We start from the raw sequence: 26,062 nt of genomic DNA on the forward strand, positions 1-26,062 counted from the left end.
GTTGGTAGCTATTTTAAAACCTGCAAGAATATATTTTCCAAAATATAAACAATTTAAGACCTCTTCAGGCTTTTTAGACATGACAGTATAAAAATTGTAGTATAGCAGATGGAATCCAACGTATACAAATGTAAATAATGAACATTGGTAAGACTAAACTGGAGAGAGAGTTTACTATAAATGGCACAATTTTGAAAAGTGTAAATGATATCCATATAACCCTGAAGTTTAAAAAACGCTACTTACTTTTTATAAATAGTAGAATAAAATATAAAAACAAAAAAAATTAACAAATTACTAAATTGGTTAAGTCTCTCAGAGTATTGGGAACTATTCATTCCAGGAAAGTTTTTTAGTTATGTAGAACTGTATATATGCTGTTACCAAGGATCAGAGACTACAAGTAGGAGGAGAGGTTGGAAATGCCAGTATTTCTACTTCCGGAATAGAAAAGGTTAAGTGGTGATGGCAGCAATACCTTGAAGATAGTGAGAAATCTTGATAGATCATGAGGGGAAAAGCTACTCTGTCTCTGAGGAGTGTATCAATAACAAAGAACAAAGAAAGTTTACAGCCCAGGATCCAGCCCTTCGGCCCTCAAAGCCTGAGTCGATCCAAATGTACTGTCTAAACCTGTCGGTCAATTCCTAAAAATCTGTATCCCTCTACTCCCCACCAACTCATGCATTTATCCAGATGCATCTACCGTGTCTTCCTCTACCACCTCTGCTGGCAACACATTCCAAACGCCCACCACCCTCTGTGTGAAGTACTTGCTGCATGTATCCCCCTTAAACTTTTCACCTCTCGCCTTGAAAGCGTGACCTCTCATTACTGAATCCTTCACCCTGGGAAAAAGCTTGTCTCTATCCACCCTGTCTATACCCTTCATGATTTTGTAAACCTCAATTCAGGTCCCCTCAATCTCCTTTTTTTCTAATGAAAATAAACCTAACCTACTCAACCTTTCTTCATAGTTAGCACCTTCCATACCAGGCAACATCCTCATAAACCTTCCCTGCACCCTCTCCAAAGCGTCCACATCCTTTTGGTAATGTGGCGACCAGAACTCTACACCGTATTCTAAATGCGGCCGAACCAATGATCACAGATCATAGATTTAAAATCAGTAGCATAAGATCTAGCAAGGAGATCAAGAGATTTTTTAAAATCACATTTTTGTATTTCATCTGGAACATTTACCTGAAAAAGAGTTGGGAACTGATTCCATTGGTTAATATAAAAGAAGTTGAATTGGTACACAGTTTCTACAAAAATGGCAATTTGGAAGTAAGCATGTCTGCTTTATCAAAGAGCTGAAACAGGTGTGATGGCCAATGGTCTCCTGTGGTGTATATTTCTATCATTCTACACAAAACTCATTTGATGCTGAAACTGAGAGCTTTTATCTCCTCATTATGGTTGGGTGTGATTCAAAGTTCAAAAGTGAACAAAATCTAGCCAACTGCACCAAATACATGCAATAACATTTTTAATGCAGTTTTAATTCATCAAAACATAGATTTGTTATGAAAGTTCTAAAAGGTTCAACTCTACACTAATTTTTTTTTAGCACTTTCTTTGGGTGGCACAGTAACTCAGTGGTTAGCACTGCTGCCTCATAGTGATAGGGTCCTGGGTTTGGATTGCATCATCAGATCACTGTGCAGGGTTTGCACATTACTTATAGAAGTTTATAAAATCATGAGGGGCATAAATAGGGTGAATTGTCAAGGTCTTTTCTCTAGGATAGGGGAGTCCAAAACTAGAGGGCATAAGTTTATGGTGAGAGGGGAAAGATTTATAAGGGACCTAAGGGGCAACTTTTTCTCGCAGAGGGTGGTGCATGTATAGAATGAGCTGCTGGAGGAAGTAGTGGAGGCTGGTACAATTATAACAGGCATCTGGATGGATATATGAACAGGAAGGGTTTAGAGAGGTATTGCCGAAATGCTGGCAAATGGGACTTAATTAATTTAAGATATTTGGTCAGCATGGACAAGTTGGGCTGAGGGGTCCGATCCCATGCTGTACAGTTCTATCTCTCTATATTTGTAAATAGTTGCTATTACCACCTCTGTCTGTCTTTTTCTTGGGGGACATTGACAAACATGTTCACACTAGTCTCTTGTCTTATGTGTACATTGTTCTGCAACTTTAATGCTTAAATCCTATAATGAGAGTTTCAAAGTGGCACAAGGTGAGATTCACTCACAGTACGTGAAGCTAAGTATCCTCAAATTTCTTTTTAAACCTATTAATATTTAATACTTTTCTCCTCATGGTCTGTCAAAATTTCTCACTAGCTTGAAAATATTTTTCCTGCATTTCTTCACCTGATCTGTTCCAAAAACCACTCATGTTTGAAGTTCTCATGACTATAGATCCTTCCTGAAGTGAAAGCTTCACAAAATAGAGCCCAACTACTGTGGTATTTATTGTATTTTTAAGAATGCACAAAGGGAAATAGCAGAATCCTTTACTGCAGTAGTTGTAAGAAACTTGTATCTAATGTATATTATTATCATTGATAAATGGTTGCATGTTTCCTAATTAATTGAAAAAAATCAAATATGTTTTTCTTGTCTATGAATGGGTTCTGAGCTAGAAGGCCCAGTTCCAAGTCTCACCTGCTTGACAGATGTGCCATAACATCTCTGAACAGGTTGATCTGAAAATATTAATCCTGCATGTGAAATTTTCACATTGTGATAATTCAGATTGTCAAGTTTGTAACTGACAATCCTATTGCACTTGAGGATTCATCACAAGAAAATTTTTATTAGAATTTGTTCCAGTACAGCTGAATTAGAAGCTATATGATAAAATCTTTAACATGCATTAGAATGCTCATCATTCTCCTACTTACTGCAGAGACCTCCAGCAATTAGATGACAGCACACAACTTCCCCTGTTGTCCCATTTTTCTGAAACTGTGGAGGGATTAACCACAATACGAGCCCTGAGGTAAATATTAATTCGGGTTAAAATGGCATTCTGATTCCATTAAAATTTGTAATGTAGCGTGCTTTCTTGCTGCCCCTTGTTACTTCATCAATAAACTCTTCACAGTGACATCCAGGTAATGACTCATTGAGAAGGAATGTGATATTGTGCAGTGAATTAATGGTATACAACCAGCTTAACAATTTAAACAAAATGAAGAATGATATCACTTCTTGTAACATCTACTACTGTGAACGGTGACAAATGTTATAACAGTCTATTTTTGGCAGTTATCCTCCAGCACTATTGTTTAAAAGTTGGTGTAAGTCCCAATGGTAATGAATTATGTGATGTACCTCATTAAATGGTCTTGAAATTTGTCAAATCAAGAAGAACATAATTATAACGATGTTTATGTACATGGCTAGTAGTTGAAGCTGAATCCTATCCTAGCAGGCTTTCACACCATGAGTAATGTATTCAAATTAACTTACACCTAATTTGTAGCACTAATTAGCAGTCTAAGTATACAAATTATAGGTTTAGGATTGAATAACCTCTCCCATCCTAAATTTAAAATCTCTTCCCTGAACTCCATCCTTCTACAGTAGTTTCAGTATAATGCATACTACTGGAGGCTCTTGTAATTCAGTGGGAGTGTCCTTAACTCTGACTAGAAGGCCTGGGTTCAAGTTCAACTTGCTCCAGACGTGTGTAATAACATCTCTGAACAGGTTGCTACAAAATATTGAAAGGTAATACTCTACCAAATGACCGGCAATTAAAGATGCAAATGAAGTCTTGAAGGCTAACTACCCAAGTTGTTTCATGGGGAACACTTCTTAATATGATTTCCTCAATGTCTGTCAATCTGCCCTCGGTCTTCTTGGAGTATATTTTGAGCCTGGAGGTTTTGATCTAAATTTTTCGAAGGCTGCAAAATGGAATCCCAATGGATCCCCATTATTTTTCAGATATTTCTCGGAGGAAAAAGAGGAGGAACTGCAAGTGGTTTCAGAAGTCACAATAATCATCATGTCTAACAAAAGAGTTCAACCAACTGTACTTGACATTTAATGAAATTACCTTAGTAGAACAAAGTAATTGAAATATACAGCAAAGATGAAGGCCATTTACCCTATTGTATAAACAATGACTGCAGATGCTGGAAACCAGAGTCTAGATTAGAATGGTGCTGGAAAAGCACAGCAGTTCGGGCAGCATCTGAGGAGCAGTAAAATCGATGTTTTGGGCAAAAGCCCTTCATCAGGAATACAGGCAGAGAGCCTGAAGGGTGGAGAGATAAATGAGAGGAGGGTCATTTACCCTATTGTGTTTGCGCTGGACGTAGAGGTAGAAAGTAGGCTTAGGATGGATTGTTACTTGACAGCCCTTATGGTGAAAAACAAAATCTGTTTTGTTGATTTATGCGTTGATAAATTGAGGGATGTAAAAGCTGATGTAAAGGATGGTACTTTGTGAACTCTGAGACAGTGCAGATAGATTATGGTAATGTTTTACAGTCCTGTGTTGGACTATTAAACTGGAGATTACCTGTTAGTTCATAACTAGGTGCCAAATAATCCAAGAAACATGAAATGACAAAAATCTCACATGAAAAAGGATGAATAAACTATTCACCCCATTGAGCCCACTCTGCTATTCAATAAGATCTAATAGCTGATACTGCTTAGACATAGATGATCCAAAAATCTATAACCTGACACTGTAATGATTTTTTATGGTATTCCACTCAAAACATTCATCACCAGGACAGTGTGAATCACATGAGTTTTCTATCAAGGCAAATTAGCTACCATCTTGACCTCCAATTTGTAATTGTAACAATTTAGGTATTGATGTTAATTCAAGCAATTCTGTTGTACACTGAGCTTAACTAACTCAGCACAGATCAAGATTGGAACCTGGAATTTATGCTTTGCAGAAAAAACACTGACATAGCATGCTGCATGTTAAAATTATTGACAGCTAGAACAGTATTTCTGGACTGAATGTAGATTCTGTATAAATTATTCCAGTTGATGAATGAGGACTGAGGGAAGAATGTTTGTTTATTTCTCCTCATTGTCATCAGACATGTACTTAAGAAACCTTCTATCAATGAACTCTATATTTTCAGGGAAGAAAATCGCTTTAGGCAGCAACTGCTGGAGCTCACCGACACTAACAACATTGCCTCCTTGTTCCTCACAGCTGCCAATCGCTGGCTAGAAGTTCGTATGGTAAAGCTTTCAGTTTTTCCATTTTTAATTATTATTGTTGACTCCTTTTATTTCCGTACTTGATGGACTTAGAATTTGAGCTACTTAGTACATGCACTGCAGTTTTCCAAAAAAAAGTTCATCATCACAGACCTGTACTTCAAAAGGACTTAATGAGATAGTTATTATTCCTTGACTTCATTTACTTTAAGCTGCCAAAGCCTTGCCAAATCATACTGTTATTCTGCCACTCACCTCCAAGATTGTAACCAAAGGCACATTGAATACATAACTTTTGCAGTTGATCTTGATCTTGATCTAAATAGAAACAGTGAGACTGCCTGAAAAGTGCAATCTCTCAGCACAATCTGGCATCAGATCAAGTGGGAATATGCCCAATTCAGTTGAAATTCTCGGGTATTTCATAAACAGAAATATATTTAATTTTCAAATTTTTATTCTTTTGTCCACATACTCTGTTTACTGCAGTTTCCAAACTGAAAGCATGATTCTATATCTATAGATGAAATCAGTGATGTATCACCAAAGTGGAATGCAGTGATTTTTCTCAAATGGAGGTTGTATTTCCATGCCCATGTCCACCTGGGTGGCAGAAATCACATTTTGGAAGGTACTGTTGAAGAAGCCTTGGTGAAGTGCTGCAATTCATGTTGTACAAAGACCTAGCAGTCATGATGCCCATATGGTGGAGGAACTGTATATTTAAGGTGGTAAATGGTGGACTATACAAGTGGGCTGCATTGTCTTGGAGAGTGTTAAACTGTTTGGATACTGATTGAATTGTATCCATCCAAGCTGATTGAGAGTAACTCATCACATTCCTGACTTGTGACTTGTAGATGGTGGAGCGACATTTGGTAATCAGGAAATTGGGCACTTGCTTTAGAATACCTGGCCAAAGTATATATGTGAGTAGAACAGTTAAGCTCTCTGGTCAGTGATGACTCAGAGTCTATTTATAGTTGGGAATTCAATGATTGCAATGTCAATGAATGTCATGTGTATGTGATTAGACCCAAGACCATGAGAGTATAAGATATTGGAGCAGAAGTAGGTCATTTAGCCCTTTGATTCTGCTCTACTATTCAGTGAGATCATGGCTAATCTGATAGTCCTCAACTCCGCTTTCCTGCCTTTTCCCCATAACATTGAAATCCCTTTATAATTAAACATCTGTCTATCTCAGCCTTGCCTACAATTAATGACCAGCCTCTACAGCCCTCTGAGGCCTTTTCTTGTTAACTGTTTAATGCAGAACTTTATAGCTTTGATTTATTATTTATGGAATCACTTTGCTCTGTCTATAGCATGCTCCTGCCATGCTGTGGCAGGTGTGCAATCTTGTGTTGTAGCGCCACCAGGTGGGCACCTCATTTTCAGGTTATTGGTGCTGCACCTCTGCATGAATTGAACCAGTTTCAATCCCATTGGTGGGGGATAATAGAATAAGGGATCTCCCACAGCAAGCGATTTTAGACTATGGCAGAAGACAATTTTGTTGCGATTGATGATACAGTGTCCCATGACACAGTGGAGTGTGTCCTTGGTTCAAAGAAGAAACTTTGTCTCTCCAGAAAGACAGTGCTGTGCTAACTCCTACCAATACTGTCCTGTTTAGATGGATCTGTGACAGATTGATTTGAGGATGAATTCAAGTGAGCTTTCTTCCCTCCTTTGACTTCCACCATCTGCTGAAAGCCTTGTTTGATAGCTGTATCCTTTGGTACTCAGCCAATAAGCTCAGGAATAATCTTACTCAGCCACTTTCAGTGATGGGCATTGAGATCCCATCCAAAGTACATCAGAGTCACTGTATTTCTTCTACATTGTGTTAATCACAGGCTATGTTGATTATCAGCTAAGGAGTAGCGATAAAAGGAAATTGGCAAGGTATTTCTTTGGCCAAGTTTGACTTGATACTGTGAGAGTTTATGGGGTTTACAGTTAACACTCTAGATTACCATCAAGTTTTTTTTCAACAATATATTGCTGTTACACTACTTATTGGCCTGACCTGCAAGTGGAACACGATATTTCGAGGAATGGTGACAGAATACCTTCCATTTGCATCAATGGGTATAGCTGCACCAACATTCAAGACCAGTATCTGAATGGTATTTCCCACACCAGCTTAAACATTCCTCCTGTCCATCACTGGACTATCATAGTCGAATAGGTGTGTGGAAATGCTATCCCCTCCAAGTTCATCTTCAAGTTCTCTTCAAAGTTAGCCTACACCCAATTTAGGCACATGGTCACTGTGTCAAAATTTGCTACTTAACAGAATCATAGGGATACCTCAACATGTGCTGCAAGAATCGAAGAGGAAGATCCACAACCAGGGATAAGCAATAAATGACAGTGACCCACCCTCATCCAAACATCAATTTATAAAACTATACTACTACTATCACCAATTAAAGTTACCTTCTCTATAATCAAAGGTACAATGATCATAATGACTAGGATACCATGTTAAAAATCACACCGCCAAGGTATAGTCCAACAGCTTTATTTGGAAGTACAAGCTCTCAGAGCCCTGCTCCTTCGTCAGGTAGCTATTTTTCAGACAGGATGATTAATGTATGAGAATAACGTTCAAGGTGATGTACCAAGTGCTGGAAAATGGGATTGGGATCAGGATAGATAGATGTTTGATAAGCAGAAGGACCTCTTTCCATGCTATAAAAACTGTATGCCTATATATGAGTTACTGCCCCAGAGGCCAAGTAACTTTGTTGAGCTTCCTTTATCAATAGCTACAAACTCCTCAGTGCATTATCCCACCAAAAATTAAATGTTGAATATTTACTAGATTTCTCATCACAGTATAAAATGCTGTCTGCAATCTGTTCAGTACTTCTTCTTACAATTCTACTCATACGTTCATGCCTATTTGTTCATTTTTACTTTGCTCAAGCACTAAGGTTATATGTCTAGAATGATGTTTTTATTATGATTTCTCAGGAGTATATTGGAGCCTGTGTAGTTCTCATTGCAGCAGTGGCCTCTATTACCAACTCGTTATATTATGGACTTACATCAGGACTTGTGGGTCTGGGACTTACCTATGCACTTATGGTGAGAGTATTTCATTGATCTTTGCATGTCTAACTGCTGAAATTAGCAGATATTTAAATAATATTTGAACATGAATAACTCAGTTTTGTTTTAGTCAACTTACACTAATATCACAAAGCTGCAGAATCCAATGTACCTTTGAATAGTTGAGATGTAGTTTGAATGTGGGTGTGAGTGGATACAGAAGGAAACATTTGATAAGTTAGTGAAAGAAATCCAAGAAACTATTTATGCGTTAAAACACCCTCTGAAAATATACCCGAAGTCTGTTGTTGTAGTCTTGAGGCCTCTGTTCTTGTATTGTACCCACCCTCTCTGCCCATTAGCCATTCAGAGAGCTGTTGACATGTTGACAACTCTTGGCCTTCACAACAAATCCTGATTACACAAACCAATCAGCAGTTTGTCTCTGATTGCAGCTTGCTCTGCACACGCACCTAAGATGCTGTGGCACCTTAGACATCTTCCCCATCTACTTGAACAAGGCAACAGTGTAAACACAGCTCAAAATGAGAACCAGTAATTTGTTTTATTTCCAAGTGCAGCAATTCCTTCCACACAGCTTTTCCCTTCTTGGCCCATGATCTAAAAAGAAGAAAATTAAAAAGATTAGGCCTTTACAGCTGCAAGAGTAAATTTACCATCAATAATTGCCTGGACATTTATACTAGATTTAAAGCCAAGGTAGACCAAATGTTAAACAATAATGAAAGTGAACCCACAGGTCATATTTTTTCTATAAATTTATGATTGATGTATCATTGCATTTGTTCATGTGGAAGATCAATACTGTATTATGTTTTGGCTTTTTGTACTGCCTGTATTTAGCATGGTTAGATGCTACGAGTGGCAATATCGTCAATTGTTTCTTTTATTGCTGTCTCTTTCCAGATTTCAAACTACTTAAACTGGATGGTACGCAATCTCGCTGATATGGAAGTGCAACTAGGTGCTGTGCAAAGAGTAAACAGTCTTCTTAAAATTGAAACAGAAAACTATGAGGGACTTCTATGTGAGCATTCATTTCACAGGAAATCTAAATATAACCAAGCAGCCAATTAATGAAGGAAACTTCTAACATTTTTTTTCTCATCCTGGTTACTCTGCTATAGCACCTTCCCAGATTCCTCCAAACTGGCCAGATGAGGGTGAAATTAAAATTCAGAATCTCAGCGTCCGGTATGACAGCAGCCTAAAACCAGTGCTAAAGAATGTGAATGCTCACATCAGCCCAGGACAGAAGGTAGGTTGGGACATTGTCCTTAGCCAATATGAAGCTGTCAGATGGAGAAAGATGAAGTACTGCTTTAAATTGGCCTTCAAAATATTGAATAATAATCCAAAATCATGCAGCACCATGCTGAGCATCTGTCAAGAATGGTACAGAAGCAGTTTGGTCTCCTGAAGAAAAGTTTATTTCTAATGTCCTATTAGAGTTGTGTTGGACAATGCAATCCCTTCCACTGGCAATTAATTCATGGTATGAATTGGAAACAGTATATCCATGAACTGGAGGGAAGGAGAACATCATGCCACGAATTAGGAGTTGAACAGTTGAGTTCACATTCTCTAAATATTACATTTCTTACTTTGATGATGGCATTGAGTATTAATTCAATACTGCAAGAATAACAGGAAACTTAAGAGTAAAGTGACTCCAGTCACACTCGAGTGTGTTTATAAGTAGCTTCAGTGTAATGCTGCTCCATTACATTATAAAATAGTTTGTTATGAGGACAACGCTATCAAGTAGATTTTGTTTTTAAGCTCTACCCATTTAACGCAATGTCAGTACCATGATATTGGTGCTGGAATAAAAGAAGGTTGTGTATCTAATAATGCACTCTAATTGCTCAAAATATCTTGTTCATCTGAAATATTGTGTTTTTCAATGTGGCCTATTATGCATCAATTCCATCAGTAAGACTGGACTCTACAGAGACATTGTATCTCCATCATCCAAGCTGTAGCATTTTTTGAACATGCTTCATTGCACAAGTGTACCTCAACCAAAGGCATAAGTTTTGGAGACAGAAGAAAAATGTATTTTAGGAGAAAGGATTTAGGTATTTTTGTTCCTTGTAGTTAGGAAAGTCAGTTATTTGCCAATGAAGCCAGTTGGAGACCGTGTTGTTTAATCCCTGTTTGATGATATCAAACCAAAAACTGGAATATTGAGAACCTTAAGGCATGCATAGTACAAAAACAAATAAGAACGTATAATGGTTAATGGAATAAGTGGTTAATTGAAACTAGATTAAAGTAGCTCTTTACTGTAATATTTTGACAAATAAGAATCTGCAAGATTATTGATTTCCTGAATAAATGATGTGAAGGAGGCAGTGTTGGACTGGGTTGGAAAAGGACCTAAGTCACACGACACCAGGGTTATAGTCCGACAGTGCCAATTAGTCTGAAGGTTGCAAGTCCATGCTGTAATTGGTGCTCATACTTTAGGTAGTCATTCCAGTATAATGAATGCTAAATTATCACAGCAGCTGTTCTTTAGATGGGACATTGAACTGAGACCTCCAGCTGTCTGTTCATATTAGCACACTTTAACAAAGAGTAGGGAAATTCTTTAGGTGTCCTGGTCAATACCCCTCTCTCAGTTAATAGCACCAATTAAATATAGAAAGTTCAAATCATTCATGCCACTATACTTGTGTAATTTTGATGGTGCAAAACAGGTGGTTTGTTTTCCAACACAACAGTAATTCATACCATGAGAATCTTATAACAAGACAGGACTCTGGCCTGGAGTTTGTGGCCAGAGATAAAGCAACAAATGTTCACATTCACTATGTTTACAGCTGTTGACAAACCTCTTGTGAGCTTTTAAGTAACAACTTACGGTTCCTAGAGATTTTTTTCTCAGGACCTGTGGTGCATGAGAGCAGATGTTTCTTCAACCAATCAAACTGAAGAATATTCACTGACCCAGAAGTTTAAATCAGCAAGTATAAGTATGAATACTTAATTCATTGCAAGATGAAGTACTGAAAGCAAAACTAGGTGGCAAGATAGAGGAGATTAAGAGATATTACAGTATGTAAAAAAACAAAGAAAAACAAATGAAAAGAAAATTGAATATAAAGTTAGTCTTATCATTTCTTAACCCAAAAATCAGACCATTAAATGTAAATCACAACATGATTTTTATAAGTATAATACTTATATTAGTACAACATGCTTTGGTATGCATTTCTGAAGGCTTTACTGTGCATAACATTATGATATTCAATATTAGAATCTATTTATTACACAGGTTGGAATCTGTGGACGAACCGGGAGTGGGAAGTCTTCCTTTTCTTTAGCCTTTTTCAGGATGGTAGATACATTTGAAGGTAAAATATTTTAATCTGTGTTTGTTTTGAATATTATGACTTCAGTTTTTTGAGCCTACTGATAACTGTTTTGTATTGAATCCGGCTTGAACCTAAGCAACAGACATTGGTACTTTTAAATGCCTTGGTTGGCTACACATAGTTCTGAAGCACTGTGATGCTAGTGGTATTGGCCAGCCAAGTGTCAAAGTAAATTTGCAATCACAAATGTTCACCTGCTAAATACATAACAGCCTGTCTATTTTGCTATCCATCAAAGATATGTTGAAATTTTTCAATTCTCTTTTAGCTTGGCAGATATTTTGTTATTCTGACCTCTTTACTGATCACTCTTGTTGGTAATCCAAGTGACTTCTATGCAGATACATGCCCACAAATCCCAATATCTACCTTTTGTGGTAGCATGACTAGTGAGTAAGAATTGGACTCCCATTTGGTGATCTTTTGCCAACTGAAACATAACTGTTTCTCTCTATAGATGCCACAATAACAAGCTGAGTGTTTCCAGCAATCTTTTATTTTCAGTTCTCCGGCTTCCATTAGCCTTTTCAGTTGGTATTGTACACCTTGCAATGCCCTCAAGTGCATTCATCTAGTTTTTCAGTAAGCAGCTCAGTAAGCTGATGTTAACTACCAATCATTAGGCTGTTTTATTTTACAGATTGAAACTAAACATAGAAAACAATTGTTATATCTCTTTTTGCAAACAAAAGTACAATTTAGAGAGCAGAATCAATTTCCTCTGCTCATTTTTTGATTCTGTCTGGCTGTGGACTTTAAATGAGCATATTTTCCTTTGCCAGATGAAGCCAAATTTATTGACGGCCACTGTTTATTTTCTCTGACTCTCCCCCTGCATTCAAAGGAAATGAGAGGTTGATGTTCATAGTAATAAACTTGTTTTATTACACACAAACAGTCTAGCTTGCCTTTTCATATGATAAAAATATTATTGTCACTAAATGAGTGTAGTTATAATAATTGTTTTCCTGTTATCACAAGTTATTTATTCTGGGAATGTACGACAAACACGCCCAACTTGCGATTTCCTGGATAGAAAAATGCATTCAGTTCACCACACTGTCGTCAAAATTAAGAAATGATCTGTATCCTCCTCACCACACCCAGGCCCAACCATTTCACCACCATAACTACTTTGTGTGTAACAATTAAAAGTTTTGACCCAATAATAAGGCTGAGGTGGTGCTGCATTCATTTAGTTGAAATCCTGATCACGAGTACATTCATCATGGCATATTATTATAGACTCTTTTTCTCCTTGGTCTTTTGCCAATATTTCAGAACAGTGATGGTTTTCAAAATGTTTTGTTTTTGTTTTGTTGATATCCAAATAATTTAAGCAAAATAGACACTTGAGAACAATGATAAAACAGATGAAGGTTCATTTACATCCTATAGGAAATTAGATTATCACACAGGATTTGTTTGGGATTTGCTTCATGTTAGTGTCAGCTGTGCCTCAGTTGGTGGCTCTCTTATTTTTGTGTCAGAATGTAGTGATTCATGTCTCACTTCAGAATGTGAGCACAAAATCTGGGTTGATACCTCAATACAGTACTAAGGAGATGCTGCAGTGTAGAAATCGTCACCTTTTGATGATAATGAACAGAGACCCCGGTCTGCCTTCCAGGATAGATGTAAAAGATTCCATGGCACTTTTTTTAAAAAATCATTTTTGCCTGTTACCCTGCCCAATGTTTATTCCTCAACTGGCAATGGAAAAGCAGATCATATAGTCATTATCACAATACTGTTTGTGGAAGCTTACAAATTTGCTACCGTGATTCCACAACAGTGATAATATTTCAGAAAAAGTAGTGGGTTGGCTGGAACGTTTTTCAGAATGCCTGGAAGCAAAAGGTGCTATTTAAATGCAAGTCCTTCTTTTCTTAAAAAGACATCTTTTTACACATAAATATCTGGACAATGAACTAACTATTTACTTCCCATTTCAAATCTAATCTTTATCATGCATCAGGATAGCTTTTACAGAAGCATAGCTTAAAAGCATTTCTTCTGAGTCCTCTTTGTTTTTCTGCACAGGGAGGATAATTATTGATGGAATAGATATTTCCAAACTGCCACTGAACACTTTAAGGTCCAGACTATCCATTATTCTTCAAGATCCCGTGCTATTCAGTGGTTCAATTCGGTGAGTATCCACCATAAGGTCGTCTGGCTCTACTATAAATAATTCAGCACGATTAGTCATCCTCTGATGTAACCAGCTTAAATTTGAGAAAATGGCATCATTTCCAATTGAAAAAACATTGCATCCATACAGTTTGGGACTTTGGGATTCTCTGGTATTTTGATGAACTTATGTCTCAAGTGGTGTCAGAAAATATCTCCTAAAATCGACACTTTGAACCATTACCCAAAAGGAAAGTACACCATGAGAAGCAATGCAGAGTAAATCTCTGTAATAGGAAGATGAATCTGACTATTCGCTGATGGTTTTTGTGCTTGCACAAATAAGCTTGTGATGTCCCATAAGTAAAAATAATTGTCTATTATGAAGGTTGCAGGAAATCTCAACTCGAGTAATCTTAATGCCTCATATATGGGTGTAATCTGTTTGATCACTTTTCAGTGCATTCCCTATGATAGTTGACTTGATGGGAAAGCTACTAAAGTTCTCCTGCACACATCACTGCTTGAAAACGTAATCACAGTGCAGTCCACATGTTTGTAGGTAAACCCCAGCAATGCAAAGGGTATACTGAACAGCATTAGATTCAAAGTACAGAATTTTTTTTTCTTGCTAATTGGAATGATCTGGAAATTCACTTTGTTTTAAATAGGGATTGAGAGAAGAGTGGTGTTTCTTGATGACCTATCAAACTCTTTACAGAAGAGTTTAACATAGGTTTTCCCTATTCCAAATCATAGCACAGATTGTTTATAATGTACATAGAGAAAAAAAATACAGTAATCTAGGAGACTACCTTGATGACAAGATATGGATCTGATCATTACAATTAGCCTTCACTGTCAATTAACATGTCTGGCTCAAACACATATATCTTCATGCCGATGATGATTGTTACTTTTAAAACTAGAGCCTGCATTGCCTTTTTCTTTTACCTTAGTGTTTGTAATTTCATACAAAAGTTTTATTCAGCTCAAAAATCTGAATATTCCACGTTAAGAAGGAATAAGTAGAATTAACATTGGAACTTATCTTCATATTTGGGAATAGAACTTCTCAGATTGAAAAGTCCCTTTTTGAATTTATCTTAAAATTCATTGTAATCCAAAACTGAATGCAAATAACTATAAAATTCAAAAAAAAGATTGTAAATTGATCCCCTGACTACAATGCTGTTCAATGAAATGAAACTGATATTTTAAGAAATATGTAAACATTAGAAAATAAAATTCACTTAAAAGTACATTGACCACCAAGTCTGGGAGTGACAGTTTAACAGATTGTTGATCAGGATTTTGTAAGACAGGAATAAGAAAATGATTTTAGAATTTGTGTTTGAATCAAAGTTTTCTTTTGTAGATTTAATTTGGATCCAGAGAAAAAATGCACCGACAGTGTGTTGTGGGAATCCCTGGAGATCGCTCAGCTCAAACATGTGGTGAAGGCATTACCAGGAGGTTTAGGTAACATAGGCAATTTTATAATATGCAACAGCCACGAACAAAGTGTATGCTTTTATGTTAGCTAATCATCAACTAATTTGAGAATAAATCATCTCTGCTATTCTCCTTTGTTTCATGTGTTTCTTCAATAGTGTAACTTGATGAGTTGGTTTTACATGTTTCAATTTACTATACACAAACTTTCTAACAATCCATATATTGCAGGTTAAATACAGGTTTTATTCATTTAGAAAACCAATTCTTTCAAAATAGTATTGTTAAACCTGCCTATTGACTTTACACATAGAAAGTGAGGACTACAGATGCTGGAGATCAGAGTCGAGAGTGTGGTGCTGGGAAAGCACAGCAGGTCAAGCAGCATCCCAGGAGCAGGAAAATTGATATTTCTGATAAAAGCCCTTCATCAGAAATGAGGCTTGTGAGCCAAGGGGGTGGAGAGATAAATGGGAGGAGGGTGGAACTGGGGAGGAGGTAGATTAGAGTTTGATAGGTAGAATAAGGTGGGGGTAATGTTAATAGGTCAGAGAGGAGGGTGGAGCAGATAGATGGGAAGGAGGATTGACAGGTAGAACAAGTCATGAGGATAGTGCTGAAGTTGGATCTGGGAAAAGGTGGGGGAGGGGAAATAAGGAAACTGGTGAAATCCACATTCATGCTGCTTTGTTGGATAAAAGCAGTGCATATGATTGAGTAAATTTGAGCGGGACAGGTATTGTATGAAAGAGATTGCATGTGAGGGGGAGAGAGAAAATGGAATGAAATTCATTTTGACAGGTATTGCAAAGTGACCACTAGCAAATTGGCAATCCGTTTTATAGTCTGCATGATTTTCTTTCCCAATGAAGCCATAAAAAAGAAAATGCAAAGTAATGGGAAAAGAGCTATTATTTCAAATATTTTGAGCTACAGAACAATGTGAATTTCACATCCTCAAAGACTGAATAATTAGTTATAACAATGAATGTGTTTTTCCAGATGATTTCAAAATTAGATTTTACTTTGGATAAAAGAAAACTATTTTCATGTTTTTATATTTAGTTCAGAATGACGGAGAGAGATTTAAAATTGAAGAGTGAGAGAGGAAAAATAAATGTTTACTGCAATCTGTGTTGATGGTATATGGGAATTTAGATATGATTAATTCAGAGAAGATTTATTTAGTTACCTTTGGTTATCAAAGAACAAAGAAAATTTACAGCCCAGGAACTGGCCCTTTGGCCCTCCAAGCCTGAGCTGATCCAAATGAACTGTCTAAACATGTCGGTCAATTCCTGAGCACCCCACCTACTCATGCATCTGTCCAGATGCATCTTAAATAAATCTACCGTGCCTGCCTCTACCACCTCTACTGGCATTCCAAATGCCCACCACCCTCTGTGTGAAGTACTTGCCACGTGTATCCCCCCTTAAACTTTTCACCTCTCACCTTGAAAGCCTGACCCCTCGTTATTGAATCCTTCACCCTGGGAGAAAGCTTGTCTCTATCCACCCTTCATGATTTTGTAAACCTCAATCAACCTACTCAACCTTTCTTCATAGCTAGCACCTTCCATACCAGGCAATATCCTCGTAAATCTTCTCTGCACCCTCTCCAAAGCGTCCACATCCTTTTCGTAATGTGGCAACCCTAACTCTACACAGTATTCTAAATGCGGCTGAACCAATGTCTTGTATAATGTCTTTTTACTTCCAATAGATAATGAACAAATAATTTACCTTTTTCCAGGAACTAATTTAATATACTTGCTTTCCTGTGTTGAATTTTTGTGTTGTAATCAGAAAACAAGAATATCTAATTTCTGTCTATACATCCATATTTTCACCTTCTGAATACATGGGTGAGAGGATTTGCATTTTCCAGCTCTCCAGGCAGTGTTGGAGGAGTTTGGATGCCAAAGCAGGCTGGTTAGAAAATCCAACCTTAGAAGTCCTATTTTTCAAACATACAACCATCCCCCTGAGAAAAAAACCTCCAAGTCCAATAGTAAAACATTAAATCTCTTTTATGTGGTCAAAGAACAGTACAGCAAAGTAACAGCCCTTTTGGCCCATCAAGCATATGCCCATGCATGATGCCTTTCTATGCAGTCCATATCGCTCTCTTTCTGGCCTACTCATGTATGTGCTTCTACCACCTCCTCTGGCAGTGCATTCCAGGCACTTATCACCCCCTTTTCACACTTTTCACACATCTCCTTTAATTTTTTTCCCTTTTACTTTAAACCTATATCCTGAATTAGTTGACATTTCTACACTGGGGGGCAAAAAACTTCAACTATCCATTCTATCCATGCCTCTCATAATTTTGTAAACCTTTATCAGATTGCCCCTCAGCTTCTGATGTTCAAGTGAAAATAAACTGAGTTTGTTCAATCTCTCCTCATAATTAATACACTCCAAACCAGGCAACATTCTTTTCTGGATCCTCTCCAAAGCCTCTATATCCTTCTGGTAGTGTGATGGCCAGAACTGTACCTAATATTCCAAATATAGCCTTCCTAAAGTTCTATACAGCTACAACATGAATTGCCAATTTTTGTACTCAGTGCTCCAAATGATGAAGGCAAGCATGGCATCAGCCTCCTTAACCACCTTATTCACTTGTGTTGCCACTATTGTGGAACTGTGGAGCTGTACGCTTTAGTCTCTCTGTATGTTAATGCTTCTAATAGTTCTGTGATTTACTGCATACATCCCTCCTGCATTAAACCTTCCAATATGCATCACTGGATTAAATTCCATCTGCCATTTCTCCAGTCAAATCTCCAGCCTATCTATAAATCTGCTAAATCCTCTGGTAATCCTCCTCAACCGGTCATTCAGTTGTAAACACAAAATCTTGTTCAGTAGTAATGTAAATAACCTCTTAAAACTGTTAATACAATACACAAGCCTTTCTTGAAGAAAGTGTTATTTTGACTTTTGAAACATATGCATGCATTTATAATTGTCTTAGCCATCAAAACAAACCAGGTTCCAAAAAAAGGAAGCCTATTGAAACATGAAAAACACTTCGCTATTTTTTTAAGTCAAAACAAATGGCCTTTCAATCAAACCAGTCTAAATTCAGGTCACCTTTTTCCTAAGTGAAGATTCCAGACCATTTTTAACTATTTTGTTTTCTAATTTGCAACTTTACTAATATTTTATGTTTAGCCTCTTTAAACACAAGTGCAACAGAATCTTGGTCAGATTGGCCAATGGGCTGAGAAGCGACAGAGTTTAGTTTAGATAAATGTGAGGTGCTGCAGTTTGGAAATGGAAATCAGAGCAGAACTTATACACTTAATTGTAAGGTCCTGGGGAGTGTTGCTAACAAAGAGACCTTGGAGTGCGGGTTCATAGTCTCTTGAAAGTGAAGTTGCATGTAGATAGGATAGTGAAGATAATGTTTAGTATACTTTCCTTTATTGGTCAGTGCATTGAGTATAGGAGTAAGGAGATTGTGATGTGGATGTACAGGACATTGGTTAGGTCACTTTTTGAATATTGTGTGCAATTCTGGTCTCCCTCCTATAGGAAGGATGTTGTGAAGCTTGAAAGGGCTCAGTAAAGATTTACAAGGATGTTGCCAGACCTGGAGGGTTTGAGCAATAAGGAGAGGCTGAATAGGTTGGAGTGTCAAAGATTGAGAGGTGACCATATAGAGGTTTATAAAATCATGAGTAGCATGGAGAGGTTAAATAGACAAGGTATTTTCCCTGGGGTGGGGGAGTCTGGAACTAGAGAGCATTGGTTGAGGGTGAGAAGGGAAAGAATTGAAAGGGACCTAAGGGGCAACTTTTTCACACAGGGTGGTGGGTGCATGGAATGAGCTGGCAGAGGAAGTGGTGGAGGCTGATACAATTACAACATTTAAAAGGCATCTGGATGGATATATAAATAGGAAGGGTTTAGAAGGATTTGGGCCAAGTGCTGACAAATGGGACTAGATTAATTTAGGATATCTGGTCAGCATGGACGAATTGGACCGAAGAGTTTGTTTCCATGCTGTACATCTCTATGACTCTAAGTAGGCTCCTTTGGCAGTTTAAGCCCATTCGAAGGCACTTGGTAGTTGAGAGATTTGGCAACAGGAAGAGGCACAGGTGTATTATATTCTCACCTTTGTTCAGCAAAGTTTCTGTGTTTTTGCTGAGAATGAAGTAGGTCAGAGTGGCTACCTGCCTTAACCACAGACAATCACAAATGCAAAGGTGTGCCTAAAGATGCGGACTTGCTAACCAGTTCCCACCTTAAAGAACCTAGCATCAGCCCATACCCACCCGACCCACATCAACACTCCCAACTCTTGACTAAAACCCTGATTCACAATTTTCAGCTGATGTTCTGTGACAGATTCCTAACATTCATCACGAGTGTTGCAAGTCTCTGTCTCCATTATTTGAATTAAATAGCATCATCTTGGCCCCACATACTTCGGCACGATCAGTGCAGGATGTCCCTAATGGACACATTCTGACACTTATTATCATGCTTAATATTTGGTCCTTCAAACTAATTTCAATTCTGAAACAATAAATAAGATAGTAGTAATTAGAAACATGTTTAGACTGAATAAGGGGGAAAAACCTAATCACCTATGCCTTTTTCACATCATTTCAGAAACATAGGAACCTTTTGGTCTAATTCCATGTAATATGCAAGCTTAGGTAAAAATTAACTGTCGCAAGAATGATTACCAAGATTCCTATTTTGTTTCTTTTCACATTTGAATGGTAGATGCTATAGTTACTGAAGGAGGAGAAAATTTTAGCTTGGGTCAGCGTCAACTGTTTTGCTTGGCGAGAGCTTTTGTACGCAAGAGTAGTGTGCTGATCATGGATGAAGCTACAGCCTCAATAGACATGGCAACCGTGAGTACCAAGCTTCAACTTCCATTACTGGATTTTTCAGTGTGAGACTTCACTACAGGGATCTATGATATGGTTTTAGGAATTGCATTGTAAAGGTATTTCAAACCTGGAAATTCCAAAGTCTTCCACTCTAACTTTGATAGTATTCAACGGTATCCCCACAAAGATGGTTTAAAGGAGTCAATTAGATCAACATCTGTTCTCAAAAATCTTATGTCTGTCTAATTAGAATTTAAATTCTATCTAGACAAAGAGAATATTTAGATACAGTCAGTATAGATTTTAAAATAGACATTTGTGCCTGTTAGGGATGCAGGGTGGATGTGCTAACTAATCATGGCAGTGTGGTACAAGAAGCCATTCGAGAGGGAGGAATAAGAATGAATGCAGAGATAGTAGGGAAGAGTACAGTGAGAGAAAATGATACTATTCTCTGCAGCAAATGTGCATGAGTCTAGATGGCGGTATTGCTGGCCTAGTGTCATTGGTCCAGGACATCTGCTCAGAGCTGGAGAGGAACTTGCAGTGGTACGGGGAGGATCCAGTCATCAGGTCCATGTAGGTTCCAATAACATAACCCAGAGGAGATCCTGCGTAGTCAGGATGAGGATTTAGATCTCAAATTAAAAAGCAGAACCTCAAAACGTCATCATCTCTGCTTTAGGAACAATGTGTAAATTGGTACATGGCATATCAGATTAGAGTTGAATGTATGGCTGAAAGACTAGTGGGAGAAGTATGTTCAAGTTCGTGATGCACTAGCACAAGAACTGAAGAAAGTGGGATCTGCACCAATGGAGCAGTAACCACCTGAACAGTACTAGGTCTGATGTTCTTACCAATTTCATAACTAAGGGAGAGGATTTTAAACTAAATGGTGGCAACAAGGGATCACATTTGGGAAGATGTTTGACTTGGCCAGCATAATCAGGGCCAAAGAGAAAGGCAGGAAACAATAAACAGATGTGACCCACAAAATCCTAACCAGTAAAACTATAAAAAGTCAGGGCTCTTGGTGCAGTGGTAGTACCTTTGAGCCAGGTAGCCCTGAGTTCAAGTCACACCTCTTCAAGGGGTGTGTGATAGCATCGATGAATAGGTTGATTTAGAAAACAGGTAAAACTTATAAAGTCCTAACAGGACTAGACAGGGTAGATGTAGGAAGGATGGTCCCAGTGGTGGGGAAGTCCAGAACCAGGGTCACAATTGAATGCTATGGGGTAAACAATTTTAGGACTGAAATAAGGCAAAATGTCTTCACCCAGGGAGTGGTGAGCCTAAGGAATTTGTTACTGCAGAAAGCAATGGAGGCCAAAACATTCTATGATTTCCAGAAGGAGATGGATATAACACTTAGGGCTGAGAGATCAAAGAACATAGGAGAGAATCCAGATCTGTCTACTATGTTGGATAATCAAATTTGATCATAATAGATGCAGATCAGGCTCGAAGGGCCAAATGGTCTAATCCTGCTCCTGTTTTCTACGTTTCTGTGTGACAGGAATGAACATAGGGACAGGAGTATTCTGTTCTGCCATTCAATAAGATCATGGCTGATCTGTGGCCAAAACCTATATACCTGCTTTGGACCCATATCCCTCGATACCTTTGCTTAATAAAAACTTTGTCTATCTTGGATTTAAATTCAACAATTGAATTAGCGTTGATTGCCATTTTATGATGAGAACAAGAATACAAAAAGAGTGAACTAACAGATTAGACTAAATTTTGCAAAGAGGTGAAAAGTGGAAAACTTAAAGGCTCTTGATCTGAAGGGGCAAATTGCTGCAGGTGCTAGAATCTGTACTGAAAGCAAAAACTGCTGGAAATCATAGTGGATCAGACAACATCCATGGAGAGAGGGCAAGCTAATATTTTGTGTCTGGATGACTCTTCTTCAGAGTTCTCTCTCCATAGATGCCACCTGATCCACTGTGATTTCCAGCCTTCTATCTGAATGCATTTAGGATTTGAAACAAATCTGATATTGGAAATAGAAATGAATAAGTATGATCTGGAAGCCATTACAGAGACATGGTGGCAAGTTACATGAAGGGTGCAGGACATTTTGGAGTGACAGCGAACTAGGAAAAGATGGAGAGTTAGCTGTGTTTGTTAATGGTGGGCATTAACAGAATAGAGAGGAATGACTTAAGTTCAGCAAACCAAGATGTGAAAATACTTTGGGTAGAAATAATAAATGTTAAAGAGAAGTTACTTGTGGAAGTGGTATGCAGGGCTCCTATTAAAATCCACACAGTTGAGAAACACAAAGGAAGAAGTAATGAGAGCTTGTCAGAAAGGAATGACCCACATATAAACTGGAAAAATCAGAAAGGAAAGGCTATTTCAGAATACTTTCTTCGAGCAACATATTCCAGAGCTGAGCAAAGAGCACTTACAGGCAGATTTTCTAAGAGTGGTCATCTCTCTCATTTTGCCATTCTGTCCCTTCTTTATTAGCAAAAAAAATTGTTTAGTATTTTTGACAACGGATTCTGATCAGGGTTCCTAGAAAAATGCAGAATGTTACTTCCATGCTGACAGTTCTTTTGTAGCATGAACCAACAGGGGGAAGTAAACCATACCCCCTTTTCACAGCAGTCAGCTACTGTATTCTGACATTTAAAGCTTTATCACTTCCTGCCTTTCTCTTTGGCCCTGATTCTACAAGTCAGTTTAAAACATCTTACAAATTTGATGTCTCGTCCCCATTCCCTTAGTTGTACAATTATCAAGCACAGCCATTTTGACAGCTGCTGTGAAATAGTAAGTTTTCATAAGTGAGCTTGATTTTAGGGTATAGGGAGGGTAGGGTACAGGATGGGTAGGTGGGTAGAATGCTACTGGGTAGGCAGTTGGTTGCCAGCTGGATAGGAGTAGAATGTTATGGGGCAGGATGCCAGTTGGTTAGGGAGCAAGATGTTACATGTTTAGGATGCTAGGTGGAAAGGGTGTCAGGGTGGCAAGGTAGCCAGGAAGGTGGTTCAGTGTTTGAGCTGGAAGAAAGGGCAGGGAAAGATTTGGTCCAACAGGGAGGCCAGAAGGATAAGTGGGGGAGGGATTGGTACAGCAGGGGATCTGGACCCATGTTAGGAAAGAGGGTTGGGAGCAGATTTGGGGAAGAAGTGTTGTCTGAAGATTGGATCATTGGGATATTGGCTCTGGAGTGGTGGAAGGGATGTCAAGTCTAACCGCAGGGTAAGGGTGGTGTCTGGTTGTGATGGTGGTGAGGGAAGAGCGGGGACGAGCAGTGGGGCATTGTCAAGTCTGGCAATGTGGGAAGGTAGTGGTCAGGTCTGGCAGGGCTAAAGGGAGCATGTCTGGTCATGGGAGAAGAGGGATCTGGCCTGACAGAGGGGCAAGTGGAGTGTCAGGTTTGATGGGGATAAGAAAGCGTGTCTGGCAGTGGAGGAAGGCCGGTAATGTTCAGCCGCAGGGGAAAGGTTCATGGAGCAGGGGTAGGTGGGGTTGGGGTTTAGTGAGGTATCAAATCAGGGTCTGAAGCTGGGGGAATATGTAGTCGAAGGATTGTGAGTTAAATATGTGTCAGTTAAATAGTTACTCAAGGATTAAACAAAGCCTTTTTTATTCCTTTCCTTTACTATATAGTTTCATCAGCTCCTTCTGAATTGCCCTGATTTAAAGGGAAACTCTGAGGGTCCCAGGCATAGGGGAATTGCCCAGCAGAATTATCAATTTCTTGAGCGTTTCCTTTAGAGCCTGCTGTCATGGAGTTCTGTAGGGTCTCCATGTGCAACTAATATCTACACTGGAATAACAACTGTCTAGTCATGAGGAATTCTGGGTCTTGATGTTGTACAATGAGATTGGGTTAATTTGTGATCTCCAAGTGAAGGCACCCCTATGTAACAGCAATCTTAATACAATTTGAGGGAGAGAGAAATGGGTCCAAGATTTTTTTAAATATAAATTTAAACAATGGGAATTTTGCAGGCATGAAAGCATAGCTGGCTAAAGTAAATTGGTGAACTAAATTAATGGATAGATCAACTAAGATGCAGTGGCACAATTTAAGGAGATATTCAGAAATCACAAGGAAGAAAATTTCCAAAGGATAGTCCAACAATCCGTGGTTAACTAGAAATGTCAAATATCAAATTAAAAAGAAAAACCTTATGATTGTGTGCAAAAGGCAGGTGGCATGTCAGAATACTGGACAGAATGCAAAGAAAAAACAAAGAATGACCAAATAATTAATAAAGGGATAAATTAGAATGTGAGAGGAAGTTAGACAAATATAAAAACAAAGTAAGAGTTTCTATAAACATCTGAGAAAGAAAGGATTTAGCAAAGTGAGTTCTTTGGTAAGTTAGATTGGAGGTTTAAATATGGAAAATAAGAAGTCACTGATGAATTGAATAGGTAGTTTGCATTGGTCTAAAATCTCATGGTGTAGAGGGTAGCATATTGACAGAGATTAGCTGCTGAACAGAAAGCAGAAAGTTGGTGTAAATTGTTCTTTTTCAGTTTATCAAGATGTAGCAAGCGGTGGGTCACTAGAATCTTAGCTGGAACCTCAACTGTTTACAATGTTTATTAGATGAAGGGACGACAGGCATAATTGCCAAATTTGCTGACAAGATAGGTTGAAACATAGTAGCAGGCATAATTTGAGATATTCAAGATGATAAAAGGTGTGGATAAAATAGACATGGAGTCGATACTTCCTCTTGTCGGGCATTCAAGGACAAGAGGTCATATTCTTAGGATAAGAGATAGCAAATAAGATATGATGAATGGCTGTGGGCGGCACGGTGGCACAGTGGTTAGCACTGCTGCCTCACAGTGCCAGACACCCGGGTTCAATTCCCACCTCAGGCGATTGACTGTGTGGAGTTTGCACATTCTCCCCGTGTCAGCGTGGGTTTCCTCCGGGTGCTCCGGTTTCCTCCCACAGTCCAAAGATGAGCAGGTCAGGTGAATTGGCCATGCTAAATTGCCCATAGTGTTAGATAAGGGGTAAATGTAGGGGTATGGTGGGTTGCTCTTCGGCAGGTCAGTGTGGACTTGTTGGCCCAAAAGGCCTGTTTCCACACTGTAAGTAATCTAATCTAATCTAATCCTGGGATTGTATTCATTAGAGTTTAGAAGGTTGAGAGGAGATCTAATAGAAACTTACAAGAGAATGCATGGCTCAGAAAGGGTGGATGCTGAGAAATTGTTTCCATCAGGCAGGGATACTAGGACTCATGGGCACAGCTTTAGAATTATAGAGTCATAGAGACATAGATGTACAGCATGGAAACAGACTCTTTGATCCAACCCATCCATGCCGACCAGATATTCCAACCCAATCTAGTCCCACCTGCCACCACCTGGCCCAAATCCCTCCAAGCCTTTCCTATTCATATACCCATCCAAATACCTCTTAAATGTTGCAATTGTCCCAGCCTCCACCACATCGTCTGACAGCTCATTCTATACCTGTACTACCCTCTGTGAGAAAAAGTTGCCCCTTAGGTCTCTTTTATATCTTTCCCCTTTCACCTTAAACCTTTGCCTTCTCGTTCTGGATTCCCTGACCCTGGGGAAAAGACCTTGTCTATTTAGCCTATCCATACTCCTCATAACTTTGTAAACCTCTATAAGGTCATCCCTCAGCCTCCAACGCTCCAGGGAAAACAGCCTCTTCCTATAGCTCAAATCCTCCAACCCTGGCAACATCCTTGTAAATCCTTTCTGAACCCTTTCAAGTTTCACAACATCTTTCTGATAGGAAGGGCACCAGAATTGCACGCAATATTCCAATAATGGCCTAATCAATGTCCTGTACAGCCGCAACATGACCTCCCAACTCCTGTACTCAATACTCTGACCAATAACGGAAAGCATACCAAACACCTTCTTCACTATCCTATTTACCTGCAACTCCACTTTCAAGAAGCTATGAACCTGCACTCCAAGGTCTCTTTGTTCAGCAACACTCCCT

At 38.5% G+C, this 26,062-nt stretch overlaps 1 protein-coding gene across 7 annotated transcripts in view; it reads left to right on the plus strand.

The window, feature by feature from the left end:
• abcc8 (ATP-binding cassette, sub-family C (CFTR/MRP), member 8) overlaps window positions 1-26,062 on the plus strand; it is a 226,633-nt gene that overhangs the window by 188,919 nt on the left and 11,652 nt on the right. For all 7 annotated transcript variants that reach the window (XM_060838873.1, XM_060838872.1, XM_060838875.1 and 4 more), the window contains 9 exons: window positions 2,875-2,967; window positions 5,087-5,189; window positions 8,157-8,270; window positions 9,162-9,282; window positions 9,383-9,513; window positions 11,539-11,617; window positions 13,682-13,790; window positions 15,150-15,253; window positions 19,976-20,109. In XM_060838873.1, the coding sequence (XP_060694856.1) occupies window positions 2,875-2,967; window positions 5,087-5,189; window positions 8,157-8,270; window positions 9,162-9,282; window positions 9,383-9,513; window positions 11,539-11,617; window positions 13,682-13,790; window positions 15,150-15,253; window positions 19,976-20,109 (988 nt within the window). The remainder of the gene's footprint in view (window positions 1-2,874; window positions 2,968-5,086; window positions 5,190-8,156; window positions 8,271-9,161; window positions 9,283-9,382; window positions 9,514-11,538; window positions 11,618-13,681; window positions 13,791-15,149; window positions 15,254-19,975; window positions 20,110-26,062) is intronic.

This window comes from Hemiscyllium ocellatum, chromosome 18 (assembly GCF_020745735.1).
Source record: "Hemiscyllium ocellatum isolate sHemOce1 chromosome 18, sHemOce1.pat.X.cur, whole genome shotgun sequence".
NCBI classification, from domain to species: Eukaryota; Metazoa; Chordata; class Chondrichthyes; order Orectolobiformes; family Hemiscylliidae; genus Hemiscyllium; species Hemiscyllium ocellatum.